General features: G+C 43.8%; 1 protein-coding gene across 1 annotated transcript in view; it reads right to left on the bottom strand.

The window, feature by feature from the left end:
• Positions 1-21,413, bottom strand: part of LOC126188296 (sodium-coupled monocarboxylate transporter 1-like) — a 134,354-nt gene that overhangs the window by 47,956 nt on the left and 64,985 nt on the right. The window contains exons 6-7 of the mRNA XM_049929882.1: positions 9,541-9,695; positions 1,238-1,378 (exon numbers count right to left, since the gene is read on the bottom strand). Coding sequence (XP_049785839.1) covers positions 1,238-1,378; positions 9,541-9,695 — 296 coding nt within the window. The remainder of the gene's footprint in view (positions 1-1,237; positions 1,379-9,540; positions 9,696-21,413) is intronic.

The following is a 21,413-nucleotide window of genomic DNA, read 5'->3' as shown; positions in this document are numbered from 1 at the left end:
CAAAGGACAAGACGCCTGTAATTTGAAAAGTGTCTTGATGATCTCTCCATTGGCAAAAGATACCGGTCTAGTCCCCCATTCGGATCACCAGGAGGGGACTGTCAATCGGGGGGTAGCCTTGACAAAAATATCGAATAAAAAACGAAAATATAACGTTCTACGACTCAGGGCATGCAATGTCAGGAACTTGAACGTGATAGAGAAGCTATAAAATCTGAAAAGGGATATGCTAAGGCACAGTCTAGATATAGTGCGGGGTGAGTGAAGTGAACTGGAAAGAAAATCAGGAATTCTCGTAAGATAATTACAGGACAACATCAACAGCAGCAGATAGGATTCGTTATGAACAGAGAGTTACGACAAAGAGTGAGTTACTACACAAAAGTATTCCCGAAATTTCATTATTCCACATTAATAGTTTTTTGGTGTTCTGATTTTTTTTCATCATTGTAATTGAGGACGTAGATTGCAAGTGCTGTTTGAGATGAAGAAGTTGGCACAGGATAGGAAATCGTGGTGGACCACATCAAACCATTTGAAAGACTCATGCCTCATCAAAAATGGCAGAAGGGGTAAGTAACAGACATTCGGCATTTCTAAAATAATTTAAGGAAAACGATAATTTAAGTTAGCGCGTATAATCTGTGTGTCTGGTGACGTACCATCAGACTTTAAAAAAATATTATCTGCTTAATCTTAATGATAACAAAGGCAGAAAAGAGCGGTAACAGCTCATGCATCGAATATACTGCCAAGAACAGTATACGGAAAATGGAAAAGGAAATTAAGCGTCTGTTGGTTGATGCCCGATTTGCCTTTATGAAAGGTAAAGGCGCAAAGAGGCTGTGATTGATAATGGAAACAATTCTTAAGAAAAATTAATATACGTTCGTAGGCTTTGTCTACCTGTAAGAAAAGTTCAACACTGTAAAAAGGAGATGTTCGAAACACTAAGTAAAATGAGAGTAAGCTATAGTATTGTATTTGAATACGCATGCCTATACCAGTTTCTTTAGCGCTTCAGTGTAGGACGAGGTGTATAGAGTAAAAGCCACAGGGAAAGACAGAGATTCGAATAGGTCCTATAAATAACTGAGGACATAGGAAACATTTTTCCATTCTGTCCATAAACGATACGACTGCTGTCAGCCGCTATGATTTATTCAGTTCGGCACCATAAATAATGAAGCGGTGTAGAAAGACTACAGTTACAGCACACTTGCCTGAGAATACTTACTTCCGAGCAGCTCTCATGTTGGGTAGAGATAGAAACTTCTGTACCATCCCCTGGTGAACAGCGATTCCTCCTACCCAGGAAACTGTAGCACCCACCACCACAGTCCAAAAGGAGTTGCGGACGAATGGGTCCGGGGTCATCCTGTGGAGAAGAGAACACCTCGAATTACTTGATTCATTCTTTGCTTCAAACTACTTCCATGATCGGTTTAAAGGTCTAATAAAATACGTATCACTAACGTATACGTAAGCAAGAAAACGCAACTCAATTTTTATTCTCCAGGTGCACAATTTTGCTGTTACGCTGCATTGGCTAAACTCCGCTCTCTGATGCAGATTCTCTAAAACTAAATGGAACGAGGTGGTGAGTAACTAGGATGAGTAGCTAGCCCATGTGGGACGAGTCTATCCAAATTGACCTGAGGTTTAAATGTTATGGTATTGCTAATGTTTTACATGTTATCACTGCCTTGCAGCTTGTTGGCTGGAATCTTAGACCAAGCAAACAGATGGCAGTTACTAAGCCAACAGATGGCTGTCACAGTTTTCTGATGTAAGAAGCTTTAGACAGGCCGCACCAACACTACCGAACTCTCCACCATGTCCCTAGAGCGAGGCTAGTTAGCAAACACCGTAGATTATAGTGAAACCAAAGCCGAAGTTTTGGAATTCGCGTTTAAGCAATTGCTCACTCAGGAGAATCGTAAAACCATACCGTCGTCTGACCATCGCACAAAGTTCAATATGGACGGCATAGTAATCAACATCGCTGACGCAAATAAACAAATGAAAAAGTTAAAAACAAATAAGTCGTCAGATTGGGGTGCAATTACAATTTACGGAGGGTACTCTATGGCCTTGGCCCCTTTCTTACCTTGCAATTTCGTGAACCTGTCGCATAGCGCTTTGTCCCAAGCGTCTGGTAAAAAGCGCAGCTGGCTCCTTTACATAAGGAAGGTAAGGAAAAGACCTGCCATATTACAGATCAACATCCCTATTATCGGTTTCCTGCCGGATTCTAGAACGCGTTCTGAGTTAGAGCGTAATAAATTTCCTAGGGACCGAAAAGCTAATATCCACGAATCAACACGGATATAGAAACCATCGCTCGTGCAAAACTCACCTTGCCCTTTTCTGACATGATATACTGCGAACTATGAAGGAAGGACAATAGGCAGAGTTCACATTTCTAGATTTCCGAAAATCGTTTGACACGTTGACCCACTGCAGATTGTTGACGAAGGTACCATATGCAATAGGTTCCCAATATGTGTGTGGCTCCAATACTTCTTAACTAACAGAGCCCAGTAGGTTGTCCTTGACGGCGAGTCTTCACTGGAGACAAGGGTATTGTCAGGAGTTCCCCAGCGAAGTGTGATAGGACAGCTAATATTTTCTATATACGTAATTGGAGGATATAAAATGAACATCAAGAAAGCAAAACAAGGATAAGATGAGTGACGTCCCATACTCCGAGGAGCGTAGGGGACGATGCGGGAGACCCGTTCCGCCGTACTAGGTAAGGTCCTAGTGGAGGTGGTTTGCCATTGCCTTCCTCCGACCCTAATTGGGAACGAATGATGATGATGATGCAGACGACACAACAACACCCAGTCATCTCGATGCAGGAAAAATCCCTGACCACGCCGGGAATCGAACCCGGCACCCCGTGCGTGGAAAGCGAGGACGCTACCGCAAGACAACGAGCTGGGGACAAGGATAATGTAGTCGAATTAAACCACGTGATACTAAGGAAATTAAATTAGGACACTTAAAGTAGTAGAGGAGTTCCGCTATTTCGGCAGAAAAATAACCAACGATGGTCGAAGTAGAGAGGATATAAAATGTAGACTGGCGATCGCAAGAAAAGATTTCTGAAGAAGAGAAATTTGTTAACATTGAATATACATTTAAGTGTTAGGAAGTCTTTTCTGGACATATTTGCCTGGAGTTAAGCCATACATGGAAGTGAAACGTGGACGATAAGCAGCTTGGATCAAAAGAGAACTGAACCTTTCCAGATGTGGTGTTACAAAAGATTGTTGAAGATTAGATGGATCGATGGAGTACTGGATAGAATTGGGGAGACGAGAAATTTGTGGCACAACTTGACCAAAAGAAGGGATCGGTTGATAGGACACATTCGGGGATATCAAGGAATCACGAATTTAATATTGGAGCGACGTGTGGGGAGACCAAGAGATTACAGTAAGCTGATTCAGCAGGCTGTGGGTTGCAGTAGTTATTCGGAGATGTGTAACGCCGGAAATGCATATCCTCCTATTTCCATCTGCTGCACTATAATTTTTTTTCCTTATTTTGTTACCTATGGGACTTAACATCTGTGGTCATCAGTCCCCTAGAACTTAGAACTACTTAAACCTAACTAACCTAAGGACATCACACACATCCATGCCCGAGGCAGGATTTGAACCTGCGACCGTAGTAGTCGCGCGGTTCCGGACTGAGCGCCTGAACCGCTAGACCACCGCGGCCGGCTTTTACTATTTGTATATGTTTATGCATTTATGTCGATGTATAATTGGTTTGTTTTATAAATATTATTGGTATTTTTACGCTGGGTCTGGCCTAGGGAAAACTATGCTATCGAACGATTACAACGATAGGTCGTGTGGAGAACGAAAGTGTTTAGGGTCTTTGGTAGTGTTAACTCTGCCACGTGGAGCGCGGGCAGAGCAGGGGTCTGGCTGGGGTGGTGCAGTGGAGCAGGTGTTGTGTGAAGCTCCCGCGAGTTGCCGCGCTTTCGGGGTTTGGCAGCATGTAATTGCGCTCGACTTGCGATGATAGTTTCTGACATGGTGTCGCGGACGGGAAGCATTATCTGGCGCACATCAAGAGCCCGTTTCGTCTGGTGACCGTGTCGAGAAGAAGGCGCGCCAACATCCAGCTTCTGCAACAGCGACGGCCGACAATGAGTGACTGTCGCCACCTCCTCGATCGACGGCTTCAAACCTGCAATCAACCAACAAGGAAGACTGGAAGCACGTAAAGTTTTAGAACTGTATGGCAAACCTCAGCTTTTCAAACTATTAAATTGTTGCATCGCAAAATTGCAGCAATTTTGCATGAACGTTTGTTGCTCATTGTCCCAATTGCATTACCAAGCAGGGTCCCTTCCTTTTCCGGAATGAACCCGAGTGTCGTTGAAATTCAAACGCCAGCATCATTCGATTTCACTACTTTAATTTCAAAGTTCAGTTAAAGTATTCATAGCTGGCTACAATACTTAGATTACACAAGCACAAATTAAGAGTGCGAGTTTTGTTACCATATTTTAGCTTACCTGTGACTGCAGCTCAGCTTGGTACGTACTAAATTTTACTATTGTTAATTGTTCAGAATAATTTAATTCAAGTTCAAAGTTAAATCTCTTATTTATAAATTGCGTAGATTCAAGTAGCTTTTGAAATGATTGTTGAGATAGCCCAAGACTAACCTTATTTTACTGAATTTCGTAGTGCTTCAGAAACAAAGCTCACTATTAGTTTCAGTCACTAAATTAACTTTCAGTTTTCCGGTTTTATTAATTCTTTTGTTAAATTAAGTAAGAGTGTAGCGAAATTTATTACTTCTGACAATCTTTCAGTTTTCACACTACACGTGTCAACCCTCAGTTGCCACGCTTCTAGTGCTAATTATATGTGTAATAACCTTTCTTTTTCAGTTACTATAGTAATTGTCCTTAGGACTGGCGACCGTAATTTCCCCAAAATCTCAAATATCTAATTACCGCTAGTTAATTGTTAACGTAACGGCCGCACATTTACTTTCTTTATTAACTTTGCCGCTTTTCAAAATTAATTTCCACCACTTTCATTTGCATTTTTCCTTTCATTTAGATGTAACCCTTTCCTCCCTCTTTACCGACAGATTAACTTCGGTGACGATTGCTTTTCCCAAATTTCCATTAGGTACACGCGGTTTAATTTTTCACTGTCATTAAGGTCAATAAATGAAGCGGAGGTTACAGATGGATATTCTCGCATAGGGTAAAGTAGCATGGAGAGCTGCATCATATCAGTCCTCGGACTGAAGACCACAACAAGAACAACGTACGTAAGGATCTGGCAGACAGGGGGGACGGCAGTCTGTGGTTGTTCTGCTGATGATGTTCTGATGGACGGGAAAGTGTCGAAGTTATATGGCTGTGGGAGGATACAAGAAGACTCAGACAAAATTACTCACCGACCGAGGTGGTGCAGTGGTTAGCACACTGGACTCGCATTCGGGAGGACGACGGTTTAATCCTTTGTCCGGCCATCTTGATTTTCCGTGATTTCCCTGAATCGTTCCAGGCAAATGCCGGGATGGATCCTTTGCAAGGGCACGACCGACTTCCTTCCACGTCCTTCCATAATCCGATGAGACCGATGACTTCGCTGTTTGGTCTCTTCACCCAATCAACCCAACCCAATTCAACAAAATTTCTACCTGATGTGATGAATTACAGCTTACTCTAAGTTTAGAAAATGTAAGTTAATACTGATGACTGGAAAAGCAAACCCGTAATGTTCGGATACAGCATTAGTGGTATACTGCTTGACATAGTCACGTCGTTGAAATATCTGGGTGTAACGTTGCAAAGGTATATGAAATTGAACAAGCTTGTGACAATTGTGTTAGGGAAAGTGAATGGTCGACATCGGTTTCTTGGGAGAAGTTTAGTAAAGTAGGTTTCATCTCTAATGGAGACCGCCGGCCAGTGTGGCCGATCGGTTCTAAGCGTTACAGTCTGGAACCGCGCGACCGCTACGGTCGCAGGTTCGAATTCTGCCTCGGGCATGGATGTGTGTGATGTCCTTAGGTTAGTTAGGTTTAAGTAGTTCTAAGTTCTAGGGGACTGATGACCTCAGAAGTTAAGTCCCATAGTCCTCAGAGACATTTTTCTAAAGGAGACCGCATATAGGACGCTAATGGGACCAATTCTTGAGGACTAGTACAGTGTTTTGGATACACACTTGGTCTGATTAAAGGAAGACATCTAAGTAATTCAGAGGCGAGCTGCTAGATTTGTTACCAGTAGTCACGAGCAACAAGCAATTATCACGGAGATGGTTTTGGAACTCACATGGGAATCGCATGTGGGAAGGCGATGTTCTATTGAGAAAATTTAGACGACCGGCATTTGAAGCTGACTGCAGAACGATTCTAATGCCGCCAACAGTTCGTATAAGAACCACGAATATAAGACATGAGAAAGTAGGACTCGTGCGGAGGCATACAGACAGTCGTTTTTCCCTCGCTCTGTTTTCGAATGGGACAGGAAAGGAGATGACTAGTAATGGTACAGGGTACCCTCCGCCACGCTCCGTGCAGTGACTTGCGGAACATCCACGTAGATGTAGATGTAGACATCCAGCCACTGTTGCTGCTGGCAGGGATGGAATATTGTTGGCAAAACGTAGTTCGAGGGTCATCCTGTTGCAGCGGTGATTCTGGTTACACCACAACAGGATGAGGTTAAGTGACTAGAAATATGACCCGCCGCAGCTATGGAGCGTCTGTCATCGTCCAAAGTCAGTTTATAGATGTACTCCACGACAGTCATCACCCTGACGTAGTCCTCAGTTATTTGTTGGATGCCTTCTCGGTACAGCTCCCTCTAGTACCAGTTCCCTGATGTTTCGTATTGTCTCTGTTCCAATATTTTCCGACCGAGCGCCGTAGCGCAGTGGTTTGCACAGTGAGTGGACTCGCATACGGGAGGACGATGGTTCAGACCTGCGTCCTGATGTAGAGTTTCCGTGCATTTCCTTAAATCGCTTAAGGGGAGTGCTGGGATGGTTCCTTCGAAAGGTTACGGCTGCTTTCTTTCTCCATCCTTTTCTAATCCGAGCCTGTGCACCGTCTGTAATGACCTCGTTGTCAACGGGACGTTAAGCACTAATCTCCTTCTCCTCCCATATTTGCTTTTCCTTAACACCCTTCTATATCACCACATCTCAAACATTTCGATATTCTCTTGTTCTGAGGTTGCTACAGGCAGTGACTGACTACCATACAATGCTGTGCTCCAAATCAAGTATCCGGGACTTGGAACACTTCTGCAAGAAACACACAAGTATGTAGTTCATCCTCTAGGTTTAAGAACGCAATGAATTCAACACAAATGGTCCTCTTTGACTCTCATGAACAAGTACCAAACTTTGTAATTAGTTCCTAATAGGTAAATAACTTCACGCCTAAACTCAAGTACTTGGAATATATGTTTTGATTAAGGAGACAATACAATGAAAGCTTCTACAGTCAGAGTTCTTTGTCCACTAGTGCGATTACCAAATCTTTAACTCCTCGCTCTTAATGAGCGGAGCACATTGAAATTACAATTCCCCACAATAGGGACGGGCTGGCAGCAGACAAAAACCGCTCTTCAGCCAAAGGTTACAAAAACTGTATTAAAAATGGTTAAAACATTTGAAAGGTGACAATAAGAGATGATTTTGTAAAAAATAGGTGGTTAAACGATAGTGCCGATTTTTACTTGAAAACAAGGGACAGTAAACGAGGATATTTAAAATACACAGAGATGAAAATACTGATGGCTTTTAAAACTCGTTTGACGATTTTATATCCCAGTGAAAAGACACTCTTGAATGTGAATGATGCTGTGGTGTCATGGTGATGCGAGGTAACACACGAAAAAATTTTCATGATGAAGTTGCAATGCTGAGTGTGACTATGGGACCCTGTAGAACCACAGGTATTGAAGTGAAGTAGGTAGCGTAGATGAAGGAAGAAAGAGAAAATTGGGGGATGGTGTGAGGCGGAGCGTTGTGATTACGCTTTGAAACAGGGGTATATCTTGGGACGGATTTCATCGTTTGGGAGTGGGAGCTGGTTAAAATTCCGGCGCGGAGGTGCAAGGAAGTGGAATATGGATGTAGTGGCGCAGCAGGGAACCTGGATTGGTAATTAGTGCATCTGAAATCGGGTGCTGGGAATAGGTTTTGCCATTTATGCATCAGATTCAAAGGTGCTCTAAAGGGAGAAAGGTGTGGGGAGTAGACGAATTGGTACAGGACGCGAGATGAGGGAGGTGGGCAGATGCGGAACGCATGGCGGAGTGCATGTCTTTCTAGGATTTCAAGTGACTTATAGAATTTAGGTGAGGCAGAGACCGAGGCAACGTTAGCTTAGGTTAGGATGGGATGGATGAGGGATTTATAGGTGAGGATAAGGGCAGAAAGATGTAGATCCAGGTTCGGCCTATTAATAATTGTAGCAGTTTTAGTTGGTTTCAGGCGTTGTTGCATGGTAAAGAGATGCGTGTCCCATGTTAATTTTCTGTTAAGAGTACGATGGCTTGTAGAGTATCTTTGTATATGTAGATGTAAAATACTTTCTGTTGAAAGTTAGTCCTAAATGCTTCACGTTATTACTAAGAGAGAGGGGTGAAAGATGGAAATCTGGACGACGGAAACGTCGAGTGGACGACCAAAGTTGGTGGCTTAGCTTTTCTTCTGGTTTACTTGCATTTAACGTGTATTGCACCACTCCTCTAGGACATTCAGGTGACGTCAGGTGTCGTCAGCATATTGCAGGGGGAACGTTGGGTGTGGCTGTTTTGGAATGTCTGCAGTGTACAGGACGTAAAGAAGGGGTGAGAGGACACAGCCTTGAGGCACACCTGCAGCAGGGTGAAATATGTGGGAGCAGGCATGGTTGATGTTGATATATGTCGGACGGTGTTGCAGGGAGGATGCTAGAAGTTGGACATAATTAACCGGGAGCGCACAGGTAATGTGTTCGGCGCGGACGTGGTCCTAAAAACCCGCATGCTGGAGCTACACTTCCCCATGATTGGCTGCAAGTCACACTGGCGCATGCAGCAAAAGGTTCGTGACAAGAACGACCATTCTTGCTGATTTACACGCCCTCTGTGGTTTGGTTCGGTGTACGCAAAGGCCCTCTGCAGATCGCGATGCAATGTCGGAGGCCGAACGTCGGGTTGTAGCAGGAGCTGAGCTGGTAATCAACCCGACAGCAGTGTGTTGCTGTGTAGCGTCGGTGCCTCTCGCCTTTTGCGACACGTCACCAAACCTGCGTTCTTAGAAACTTATTCCTCAAATTAGGGCTGATCTTCGATTCTAGCAGCAATCTTTCGGCCAGGAATGGCTTCTTCGCCTGTGCTAGTCTGCTTTTTATGCCCTGCTTGAATCGCAGTGTGCTAGCTAATCTAAGGACGTCTGTTTTCCGTTTGTCACCCCTACATGAAACTGAGATATTGTTTTGAGATGCTTCATCCCGTTACTCGATGAGAGTCACGACAGCGCCGGTACTCACACAAAGAAGTCGGCGCGCCCGCCGTCGCTGGCTGCCTGCCACACGTGCGAGAAGCCGCCAGCGCCCACCAGGCCCAGGACGAGCACCGCTATGAAGGCCATCAGCGTGACGCCGCTCTGCAGGAAGTCCGTCCACACCACCGCCTTCAGGCCGCCCTGCGACATCACCAGAAACCTTCAAGCAGTCATACCTAAATTTTAGACCAAGAGCAAAGTACAAAGTGCGTCCAAAAGGAAATTTCTTCAAGGTTACTAAAGATGGTTCAAATGGCTCTAATCACTATGGGACTTAACATCTGAGGTCATCAGTTCCCTAAACATAGAACTACTTAAACCTCATATGTATACTGAGCAAGCAGTAAAGGAAACAAAAGAAAAATGCGGAGGAGGTATTAAAATCCATGGAGAAGAAATAAAATCTTTGAGGTTCGCCGATGACATTGTAATTCTGTTCAAAAATGGTTCAAATGGCTGAGAGTACTATGAGACTTAAAACCTGAAGTCATCAGTCTCCTAGAACTTAGAATTACTTAAATCTAACTAACCTAAGGACATCCCACACATCCAAGCCCGAGGCAGGATTCGAACCTGAGACCATAGCAGTCGTGCGTTTCCGGACTGAAGCGCCTAGAACCGCTCGGCCACCGCAGCCGGCTGTAATTCTGTCAGAGACAGCAAGAGACTTGGAAGAGCAGTTGAACTGAATGGGCAGTGTATTGAAAGGAGGATATAAGATGAACATCAACAAAAGCAAAACGAGGATAATGGAATGTAGTCGAATTAAGTCAGGTGATGTGGAGGGAATTACATCAGGAAATGAGACACTTAAAGTAGTAAACGAGTTTTGCTTTTTGGGGAGCAAAATAACTAATGGTGGTCGAAGTAGAGAAGGTATAAAATGTAGACTGGCAATGGCAAGGAAAACGTTTCTGAAATTTGTTAACATCGAGTACAGATTTAAGTGTCAGGAAGTCGTTTCTGAAAGTATTTGTATGGAGTGTAGCCATGTATGGAAGTGAAACATGGACGATAAATAGTTTGGACAAGAAGAGAATAGAAGCTTTCGAAATGTGTTGCTACAGAAGAATGCTGAAGATTAGATGGGTAGATCACATAACTAACGAGGAGGTATTGAATAGGATTGGGCAGAAGAGGAATTTGTGGCCCAACTTGACTAGAAGAAGGGATTGGTTTGGTAGGACATGTTCTGAGGCATCAAGGAATCACCAATTTAGTATTGGAGGGCAGCGTGGAGGGTAAAAATCGTAGAGGGAGACCAAGAGATGAATACACTAAACAGATTCAGAAGGATGTAGGTTGCAGTAGGTACTGGGAGATGAAGAAAGTTGCACAGGATAGAGTAGCATGGAGAGCTGCATCAAACAAGTCTCTGGACTGAAGACTCCAACAACAACAACCTAAGGACATCACACACATCCATGTCCGAGGCAGGATTCGAACCTGCGACCGTAGCAGCATGGCGGTTCCGGACTGAATCGCGTAGAGCTGCTCGGCCACAGCGGTCGGCAGGGTTACTAATGATCTCTGTGCTCTAGACAAATAGCAAAATAGGGTCCATGTGTTACAGTGTTGTTAGTAATACCGTAGCAACAAGCGGCAGGTTATTTGTAATACTGTAGCAACAAATGCCAGGGTCATCCAGTAGATACCGTGGCGCGCCCTCCGTAAAGTCGTCGGCACACGGGCCGTGCATCCGAACGTTGAGCGTTGAGCGTGCCGAGTTTCTGACGTCATAGCGCGGAATAGCGCGCTCGGGAGTCTTTCCGAACGTGCAGAGCAATATCTGGCATTTCAGATATTCTGAGCGTGCATCTTAGCTTTGACCAATAAGGTGGCACAACGCCACCTACGTCACAAGCACGCCGTCTCCCTTCAGTACAGAGCACCAGCAAATTGAGTATCACTGGAAAACCCATTGTTAACTGTGTGATTCTTTCCAATAAAATAAGGAGAATCATCATTTTCGTGGCAAAAGAATTATCGTAACATGCGTATTATGAGACTAGGCTATTTGAAGGCAGCGAGACACTGAAGATCCACCCAAAACGCATTGTTCTTGGTACAATTTCTTATAATTAAATTTCAATTAGCAACGTATCTAAGATTAAGGTTTTCAGGAATAGTAAGATAATATGCTTAGACCCCAGCAGTGTGATGTTGGTTTAGCGTAATGAGTAGCGTCTTTGTTCTGTATAGAGTTGCTAAGTGGGGCGGTCGTTCGCGTCTAGACACTGCTAATTTTTTTTCTTACATTCGCGTTTTTATTAGGTTCTGATACTTTATTATTAGTTTAATATAAATATATACTGTAATATTTGATGTTATGTAAACCTTTTTTTGAGGGGCGACTTTGTTCGATTGGCTTAATCTACAGGACAGCTTGCGCTACTTGTATAACGATATTTTGCTCCTTTTTCTTTTACGCTTCGTAATTCACATATTGCAAAGATTCTGCTACTGGGTAGGAACAGTGATCAAGTAAGGCTGACCTTGAGGTTCATTAAAATGTGGGAATGGTGAAGTAATGTTGATCTTATGCGGAGAATTATTCCAAACTTGTAATTGCTTTGTTTGTAATGGAACTTTTATAAGCCTGTGTCCTTATTGATTGGACATGGTACTTTACTTTTCGTGGGCGGTGGAGGAAATGTGGGTTTTAATAGAGCTAGCGTGGGAATTTTACGCGCGCCCGTTGAGTAAACCGTGTGATTTACGAACTAGAAGCATCCCTTAACTGCCGCTGGAGTGCGTTGCGATCGCGTATACCACGTTGGGGCCCACGTACTGTATGCACAAGTCGCATCGTTCCTGAGCGTTCACCAGCACGTTGAACTTGGCACGCTCAACGTTAACGTTCGACAGCACGGTCCATGTGCCGACGGCTTAAAGCCCCAACAGCCGACCATACGCGAAGCGCAGTATTTAAACTCCCACGAGTGTGCACTACCAGCAGGCGATCTTCAGACGGCAACAACAAGTCAGCCGTCAGGCCGTCCGAGGGCGATACCAGGGACAACATCAAGCCAGCAGTCGACAGTGCACCACCACCCTGTGGCCGGCGCCGTTCGGGTTACATTATGCAGCCACCATCAAGAGAACCAGCCCAGAAGAGATGATCCGCGCGGTCACGATTTAAGACCGCGGTCTGACCACAACCTGCAGTTCATCCACTCACTGAAGACTGATTTTCATCTCCGAAGTTCCCGCCGCTGCTGCCGCCCTGTCCGCCGCTAGCCCCCGCCGCAGTCCACCTTTGACGTCAAGCTTGTGGCGACTGGTCCTCCCCCGCAGAACATTTTCGAACTTCTAGAAGCTTCCAGTAGTGACTACTGAATTTAGACAAATGTTCATACCATTCTGGACTCAAACTTTAGTCCAGTAGTGACTTTGTATTTTCTCTTCCCCAAGTGTTATTTGAACAGGAATGAGTAACACAAATTTTCAGGGAGGAGTCGAAACATTGGGATCAACAGTTTAATAGCGTGTTGATACGTCTTTGGAACGCAGTACGGATACGGTTTTCTGTGACATGCATTCGACAAGTCCTTGGCAGCAGATATTTACGTAAAGCTCACGCAATTCCGTAAATTTCGGGCCGCAGGTTTGTGGGCACCTAGCTGGTACCCAATAGCGTCCCAGATGTGTTCCGCTGAGTTCAGGTCATTCAAATCTGGTATCCTAGACATCAAGGTGAGTTCGCTGTTAAGCTGCTCAAAACATTGAAGCACGTTCTGTCTTTGTGACATGGACAGTTTGCGAGATGCTCAGTCGCGTGACAGTGTTGGACTGCCTGGTTTTCAATTCTGTACCGGAGTTCCCCATTAATACATTAAAAAATGGTTCAAATGGCTCTGAGCACTATGGGACTTAACATCTGAGTTCATCAGTCCCCTAGAACTTAGAAGTACTTAAACCTAACTTACCTAAGGACATCACACACATCCATGCCCGAGGCAGGATTCGAACCTGCGACCGTAGCAGTCGCGCTGTTCCGGACTGAAGCGCGGCCGTCATTAATACATCACCACCCTCAAGAAGCACTGTTTTGATGTCGACGCAACAGATTATACAACGCTAACTAATCTGAATCGGCCTTGGCACTGTGTTTCGAGTTTGGACATTGTCATAAAATAATAAACAGTCAATAAATAGCCCTCAGAATCTGATTAAGCGAATTAGGGAAAACTGATCTTGAAGTAACGAAGTCTTTATGTCCCACAAGTAGCTTTATTTAGCTAGAAACACTGCTGTGATACGCTGTTCAAATGTAACTACACTAAGACACAAAGTGAATGAAAGGCTAGATCAGTGGAGTGGTCAGCTGGCAATGTTCAACTAAAAGCGTAGTGTCTCACTACGCTATACTGTGACCTTTTATGAAAAAGACGGTAACGCTATTGACTGCTTCATTACTATCTCTCAAACAGTGAATGAATACCACAAGAGTGTATGACTGTGACGCGTACCAAGGATGATCTGCTGCTCCAACAGGCACATCAGTACACTACAGGGCGCATGAGAGCAACTCGACAAAGTTCTATATGAGCCGGAGCTGCCAGTATTTTAACATAAACAGATGCCAATGTGTTCGAACTCCACAGACGACGGTGAGTAACTCTGGAAGCTGGCGATCACGTCGATGCCCTCACCCTCGAACAACAGAGCCTGGCTCAAGTCCGTACTAGACTCCCGTTCCCGAAAAATAAAACAAGTTGTCTATTCGGCGGTGCTGATCGGAATATTCTGACCTACTCGCCCCGTTCCGTGCACAACACCCAAAAAATTACACCACTCTGACTCCACCAAGCTCAAAACGGCCAATAGCATGGCAGTATTTCTTCTCGCCAATCGGAAGAACAAACCACCGCGCAATTATTCCCACCAAAAGTAGGGAAAAACATACCGCCATCCCCAATCGAGCTGCTTGCCGCCAAAAATTAGAGGCACCTTGTTACAACTGATGTCTGATCTCCAAACAAAATGCACGCATTCTGCTTGCAACAGAAACTAGGAGTCGTAAGAACGCAGAAAGTTAGAGTGAAACGTTCCGGCTAAATGGGCGACAGTCTGACAGACACCCCGCTTCACAGGATGCACTTTTACTTGAAAGAGGAATATCCACAGTGCCTGCTGGTACAGAACTCGTGAAGTAGGCCCCTGGCCATTTAGCCAGCAAAATCCGACAGGCCTCCACAACACTCCTCTCCTGCCATAAAGCGATTTAGGAAACGCCAGCCCTGCATGGGCAGCTGGGACAGTAACTCATGGGCAACGGCATAGCTAGCAAACACAAACGCCGGCCCAGCATTAACGACGGGCCAGGGACGCCAGTCCAGCTGCCTCTCGGCGTCCTGCCTTAGCGTCAGCGCAAGCCGGACTCTCTCTTCCTATCGGACTGCACCTTCTAAGTCTCTGCCCGGCAGTCTGGCCTGGTGGAAACAACTCTCTGTAACGTGCTTCCTCGGCACAAAGTGACAGCGTAACAGACCCCACAAAAATTGGGGGAAATAAAGGAATGATCCATCATCCAAGTAACAACAAGCAGTCGACGCTCCCAGTCACTGTCACTTCATAACCATTAAACAGCACTCTCTCAATAAATAAACATCATACACGCAATGAAAATTAAATGGTGGCAAGCCAAAAGGGATTGATGTCCTTCAAATTATCCTGCTGGAAGATGCTATGACTGTTGTAAGGATTTTGCTTTGTACTGGAAATTGCTGGCCGCGGTGGTCTAGCGGTTCTAGGCTCTCAGTCCGGAACCGCGCGACTGCTACGGTTGCAGGTTCGAATCCTGCCTCGGACATGGATGTGTGTGATGTCCTTAAGTTAGGTTTACGTAGTTCTAAGTTCTAAGGGACTGATGACCACAGATGTTAAGTCCCATAGTGCTCAGAGCCATTTGAACCATTTTGTACAGGAAATTGTAATTTCGATAATATTTTGGATGTCTTGCGGAGAAGTATAGCTTCAATAACATCTGAGTAATAGCGGGCAACATCTCTGCCAATCTGCCAAAGAGAGTGTGCTGCGAAAGACTGTTAGTAGAACGTTCGCTTATGAGTGGAGTGCGGTCTTGGGAGAAGGGGAAGAGAAAGGGAGAGGGAGAGGGAGAGGGAGAGAGAGAGAGAGAGAGAGAGAGAGAGAGAGAGAGAGAGAGAGATGAGATGAGAAGGAGTCGAGATGCACTGGGTCATCAAAAACTCAGTATAAATTTGAAAACTGAATAAATCACGGAATAATGTAGATAGAGGGGTACAAATTGACACACAAGCATGGAATGAATGGGGTTTATTAGAGCAAAAAAATACAAACGTTCAAAAAATGTCCGACAGATGGCGCTTCATCTGACCAGAATAGCAATAATTAGCATATCAAAGTAAGACAAAGTAAAGATGATGTTCTTTACAGGAAATGCTCAATATGTCCACCATCATTCCTCAACAATAGCTGTAGTCGAGGAATAATGTGAACAGCACTGTAAAGCATATCCGGAGTTATGGCGAGGCATTGGTGTCGGATGTTGTCATCCATAGAGATGTCGGTCCATCACGATACACTTGCGACTTCAGGTAACCCCAAAGCCAATAATCGCACGGACTGAGGTCTGGGGAACTGGGAGGCCAAGCATGATGAAAGTGGCAGCTGAGCACACGATCATAACCAAATGACGCGCGCAAGAGATCTTTCACGCGTCTAGCAATATGGGGTGGTTTTTTTTTTTTGTTCTAAGAAAATCCCATGTCATTCCAAGCACATGTGTCAATTTTTACCTCTCTATTTACATTATTCCGTGGTTTATTAAGTTTTCTAATTTATATTGACTTTTTGATCACCCAGTATCTTGTGATACACTAAGATGTGTTTACGCCATGCTATGTGGCGGCAGTACTTTTCTTATTATTTTTCACTGATAAAGAGATATTTTGTAAAGCCATTCAGAAGACTTCAAAAGGTACTGTGATAGCTCATTTGCCGAGACATCGAAGCTTAGTAATTAATTTAATCAGGGATTTAGAATTGGAGATTTCTTATGATAATGTAACAATGTGTGATTTACTAACCTTTCTTCAAAGATAGATACCATATGTGTTTGTAAGAAAGTAAAGATAATTTGTTCACGATTTTCCACTGTTATTGTAAAGTGAATTTTTAATATTTCAACTAATAAAATATTCTGTCTTAGTGATGTAACGTTTTGTTAATAAAGTTACTTTATTGGTTTTCTACCAATCAGCATTCGTCTCTTTATTTCCGTTTCACATATATAAGTTTGCTTCCCCGAGTTTCTCAGTGACAGAACTTTGACAATGATCATTGCAGCAGTAAGATTTATTAGCACAGGTGTTTTGTGGATGTCTCTGTAATTCAAAGCACGCGTTGCACATTGCGTTGATGGTAGTTTGAATTTTAATTTTTTAAGTAGCATAGCAGCAGCAACCGCGGTAGTTTGGAAATGGCAGCAGTACAACATTTATTTATTACGCAAACAGGTAAGTCATTCATAATTTACGTGTGATACAATTAACATTTCAACAGTGACATACTTTTCGATAGGGCATTTTTGGTAGTTATTTATATTTTATAATTTTCTCGCAGTCAGATTGCTTTTATTATTGTAACAGGACAGTTTCGTTAAATTTATCAGAACAGTCTGTACTCCCGCCCCGAGCGTAGCAGTACACAGTTTAATGTTGCATTTCTGACTAACTTTTGCATCGCCGATCACTTTTCAAGAATTACGAGATTATTTAACTGTTTCTCTAATCACGAGTTCAACTTCACATTACCACACATACAAAATACCAGTACATATAACTGTACATTACCATAAAAAAAAAAACCTAATTAGCCACTTTCACTGCTGGGGAAGTTATCAAACACGAAGAGATGCAGGTGGTCTGCAGTAATGTTCATGTGGCCCACAACAGTCAAGCTGCCTTCGATTTCTAACACAGTCCCCTGGAAGCCCAGGTGAATTAACCGCCATGGCAAAATGACGGTTTCACTGGTCCGCGTGCATGGCGTAGTGCATGTAGTGGAGCAGCCATTTGTCTGAATGATGGTGAATCTAGACCTAATGCAACAAGCAAGATGCTTCATCCGACAAGGCAAAACATTTCCACTGATCCTGGGTCCAACCTGGATTACCGCCTTCCACTGCAATTGTAGTTGACGATGTCGTTGGGTCAAGATGGAAGCACGTAGGGATTACCTAGTGTGCAGCCACATGTTCAACAATGTGCTCCGAACGCTGGGCTCCGGAGCACGTCTGCCTGCACAGGTCTGTTGTCATATCTGCCACAGATCGCCGCCTATCCTACTTTACTGAGCGGGCAAACCGATGACCTCCACGTTTGTCATCAGGCGTTGACGTCCAACACCTCGTCGCCCACACGTGACTTCACTGTCCATTTTCTACATTCTATGAGGCCGGGCCATAACAATCTGATAGTTGTCAACGTCGCTTGTATCAATGTATTTCCTATTTTGTGTACTGTTTCATCGCTAGAATGACGTCACATTCGTGTCTCCTTACGTACTTTGCTTGTCATGTGCTGTATCTGTAACACCACCCTGGGCATTAAATCTCAGGGTGGAAAAAGGTCATAGTATTATGGCTAATCAGCACATCAATGAAAGCAGATATTTTTTTCTTTTAGAAAATTTTCATTAGCCAAGATCGCAAATAGGAAATTTGGTAGCTGGTTTCGACCAATACCGGTCATCTTCAGATCAAAGTAAACACAACAGTGTCTTAGAGAACAGGACACTTCGTCAGTTGGCTGTTAACAGCGTAATCGGTATATGTTTCAATCGTAGGTTACTTGCTACAATGACACATGAATTTATTTGCTAAGAATATTGCGCCATATGTTGACTTTGATCAGAAAACGGATAGTTTTCTTCAGATGAAGCGAGTGAACGTAATGCGGAACTAACTACCTCAGGTATGAGTTACCCCAATCATAAGAAAAGAAAAATGCTATTCTGAAGCTGTATCGCAACTTCGTAAGAAAATGTGATACGAAAAGAAGTGGAAAACGTCAAGGACCATAAAACATAAAGGTTTCTCGTAATTACTGCAGTCCGCAACTCGTGGTCGTGCGGTAGCGTTCTCGCTTCCCGCGCCCGGGTTCCCGGATTCCATTCCCGGCGGTGTCAGAGATTTTCTCTGCCTCGTGTTGACTGAGTGTTGTGTGCTGTCCTTAGGTTAGTTAGGTTTAAGTAGTTATAAGTTCTAGGGTACTGATGACCATAGATGTTAAGTCCCATAGTCCTCAGAGCCATTTGAAGAATTAATTACTGCAACCAGTCACCTTTTGTTTTGTTCTTCAATTTTTTATTGTTCCATTACCGGTTTCGAACCGCCTAGCGGTTCGTCATCAGATGGTACGTAGCAGTGTGGGAGTCATGTAGCTGTGGCAACATGTATACGAAACATGTAAGCACTGAGTGTGGCGAGAATTAGAACTTGCATGTTTCGTTTGTACATCTTGTAAAAGTTACATGAGTCCCACACTGCTGCAGACAGTTAATATACGTACCATCTGATGATGAACTTCTGGGCGGTTCGGAACCGGTAATGGAATAATAAAAAATTGAAGAACAAAACAAAAGACGACTAGTTGCAGTAATTTCGAGAAACCATTATTCATCACTGTCGCAGTGTTCCTGATCCGTGTTGGATAAAAGTTTTACGTAAAACATAAACTGGCAAAGAGTACTACAAGAATCGATGTGAGGAGATCACTACAAGATATTTGAAAGTTATATTTCATACGGAAGGAAGACGATAATTTGTCACTGGATATCCTATCAGAACAAGAATTCTTCGACTAGGAGTATGATTACTGACCGTCACCATTATCATTTGCGTGTTCAAGGCAGACGGTGGGGTCTAGTGGGGCTTGGGGTCAATGACCTTCTTGCCTTCTGTGTAAACTGAATTACATGACTACATAACATGGCTACATAGCTCCTTGCCTACAAGTTCTTTCGGATGTAATTCCAAGCGATGAAGTACCAAAATCCTCAAAGTATTCAAACATCCAATGTTTCAGCAGCTCTCATTAGGGTGAAGACTAATATGACAATAGAGTAGGTGTCTCAGCCTATTGCATTTACTATGGTGTTGTAAGACCACCATTGCCAAAATTCCTAGATGTTTGATGGTCGTGAAGTAACATCGGTCGATGTTAAGAAAGAGGGTATGATATGGGTATTTATACCTCTAACTTGTGAAGGAAGATTCTGCCAGACGACAATTCCCTGTGGCGTCGATTTTGGATCGCACGTCTCAGTTAGGTTAGCGTTTCAGGTATACGCTGTACTTGTTGACCCACGAACCATGAAATGAGTCAAAAGGACGTCTTTTTCGTCCCAACGAATTTCGATTTAAGAACGGAGAATGCTTAAACTTTTGGTTTGGGTGAAGTTGAATGCCACGACTGCATTAACTGTTGTTTCGATTATGCGTTGGTGTACAATACCTTGTCCCGCCACCCGTATTAATGTAACAAAACAAATCATCTCAATCTTGTCTACAGCGCTCCAAAAACTGTCGTGCATTACGCGTGCTTTGCTCTCTGCGGCAATTATTGAGCTTCTTTTGGATCCACCTCGCACACAGCTTGTGATAACAAAGCTATTCAGGGACAGTCCTGTAAACTGAAGTTCGAGCAACATGTTGGAATTCATTAGCCAGACAACTAACAGCCAATCGGCGATCACTTCGAAGTTTTTGGTTCACTTGATCAACGATGTCGTCGGTCCGAATACTGTACCTGCCACTACGCCGTTCATCGTGAATATATGTGCGGCCACTTTAAAATTCTCGACACCATTTTGGTACTTATTTGTCACTTATTATTTCAGTTCGATGCACTAGGCATAACTCACGGTGAATTTCAGCAACTGAAGATCCCTTTGCCAGAAAAAATTTAATCACACCATGCGCTTCACAACTGTCGGGATCTTAGATTATCTCGGCCATTGCGATCAGCTCTCACAGACTGGCAAACGACTACTGAACCAAACCAACACTGCTGCAGTTTCCTAACGAGCCGGTAGACAGCACTGCATGCGCAGCAAGCCAACGATTAGTTAAATACTGGCCACCGGACCTTAGTTTTGGAATACATTACGTAAGTGTTTAATGCGATTCGCGGAAACCCTTGTCCTTTTGCTGAGCCCTTGTCATTGAAAACTGTTTTGCTTCTCCCCTGTATGTTTGTGTAGCTTTCGCTAATGGTCCTCATTTTCCCCGTCTGTTTGACATGGATCAACGTCTCCGGTAATCAGTACATGACCGAGTTATTCTTAAGACAGACGTAAAAGACCTCACATTTTGGCCGGTTCTGTTTCCACTAGCCGGCCGCGGTGGTCTCGTGGTTCTAGGCGCGCAGTCCGGAACCGCGCGACTGCTACGTCGCAGGTTCGAATCCTGCCTCGGGCATGGATGTGTGTGATGTCCTTAGGTTAGTTAGGTTTAAGTAGTTCTAAGTTCTAGGGGACTGATGACCACAGCTGTTAAGTCCCATAGTGCTCAGATCCATTTGAACCATTAGCCATTTTGTTTCCACTATTGTCTAATTAAACATAGAGAGTGATTCTTTCATATTGTATGTGTGACTTATTTTGATTGCTGAGGTGTTCAAACTTTTATAACTTTTTCGTATTTAAAGCACTCATGCGTATATTCTTAAAAACTTTGGGTGCGCTTTCCTGTGAAAGTTCAGTTGTTCAAACTGTTTTAAAAGATTTGTATCTGCTATTCTCTGTTTACCTTAAAGCTCCTGTGGATTCAACGGGTACACTTTTTTTTCTTTTAATTATATTTATTTATTT

The sequence above is a fragment of the Schistocerca cancellata genome, chromosome 5 (genome assembly GCF_023864275.1).
Source record: "Schistocerca cancellata isolate TAMUIC-IGC-003103 chromosome 5, iqSchCanc2.1, whole genome shotgun sequence".
Lineage (NCBI taxonomy): Eukaryota > Metazoa > Arthropoda > Insecta > Orthoptera > Acrididae > Schistocerca > Schistocerca cancellata.
Note: the sequence above shows the minus strand (reverse complement) of the source record. Positions and strands in the feature narration are given on the sequence as shown.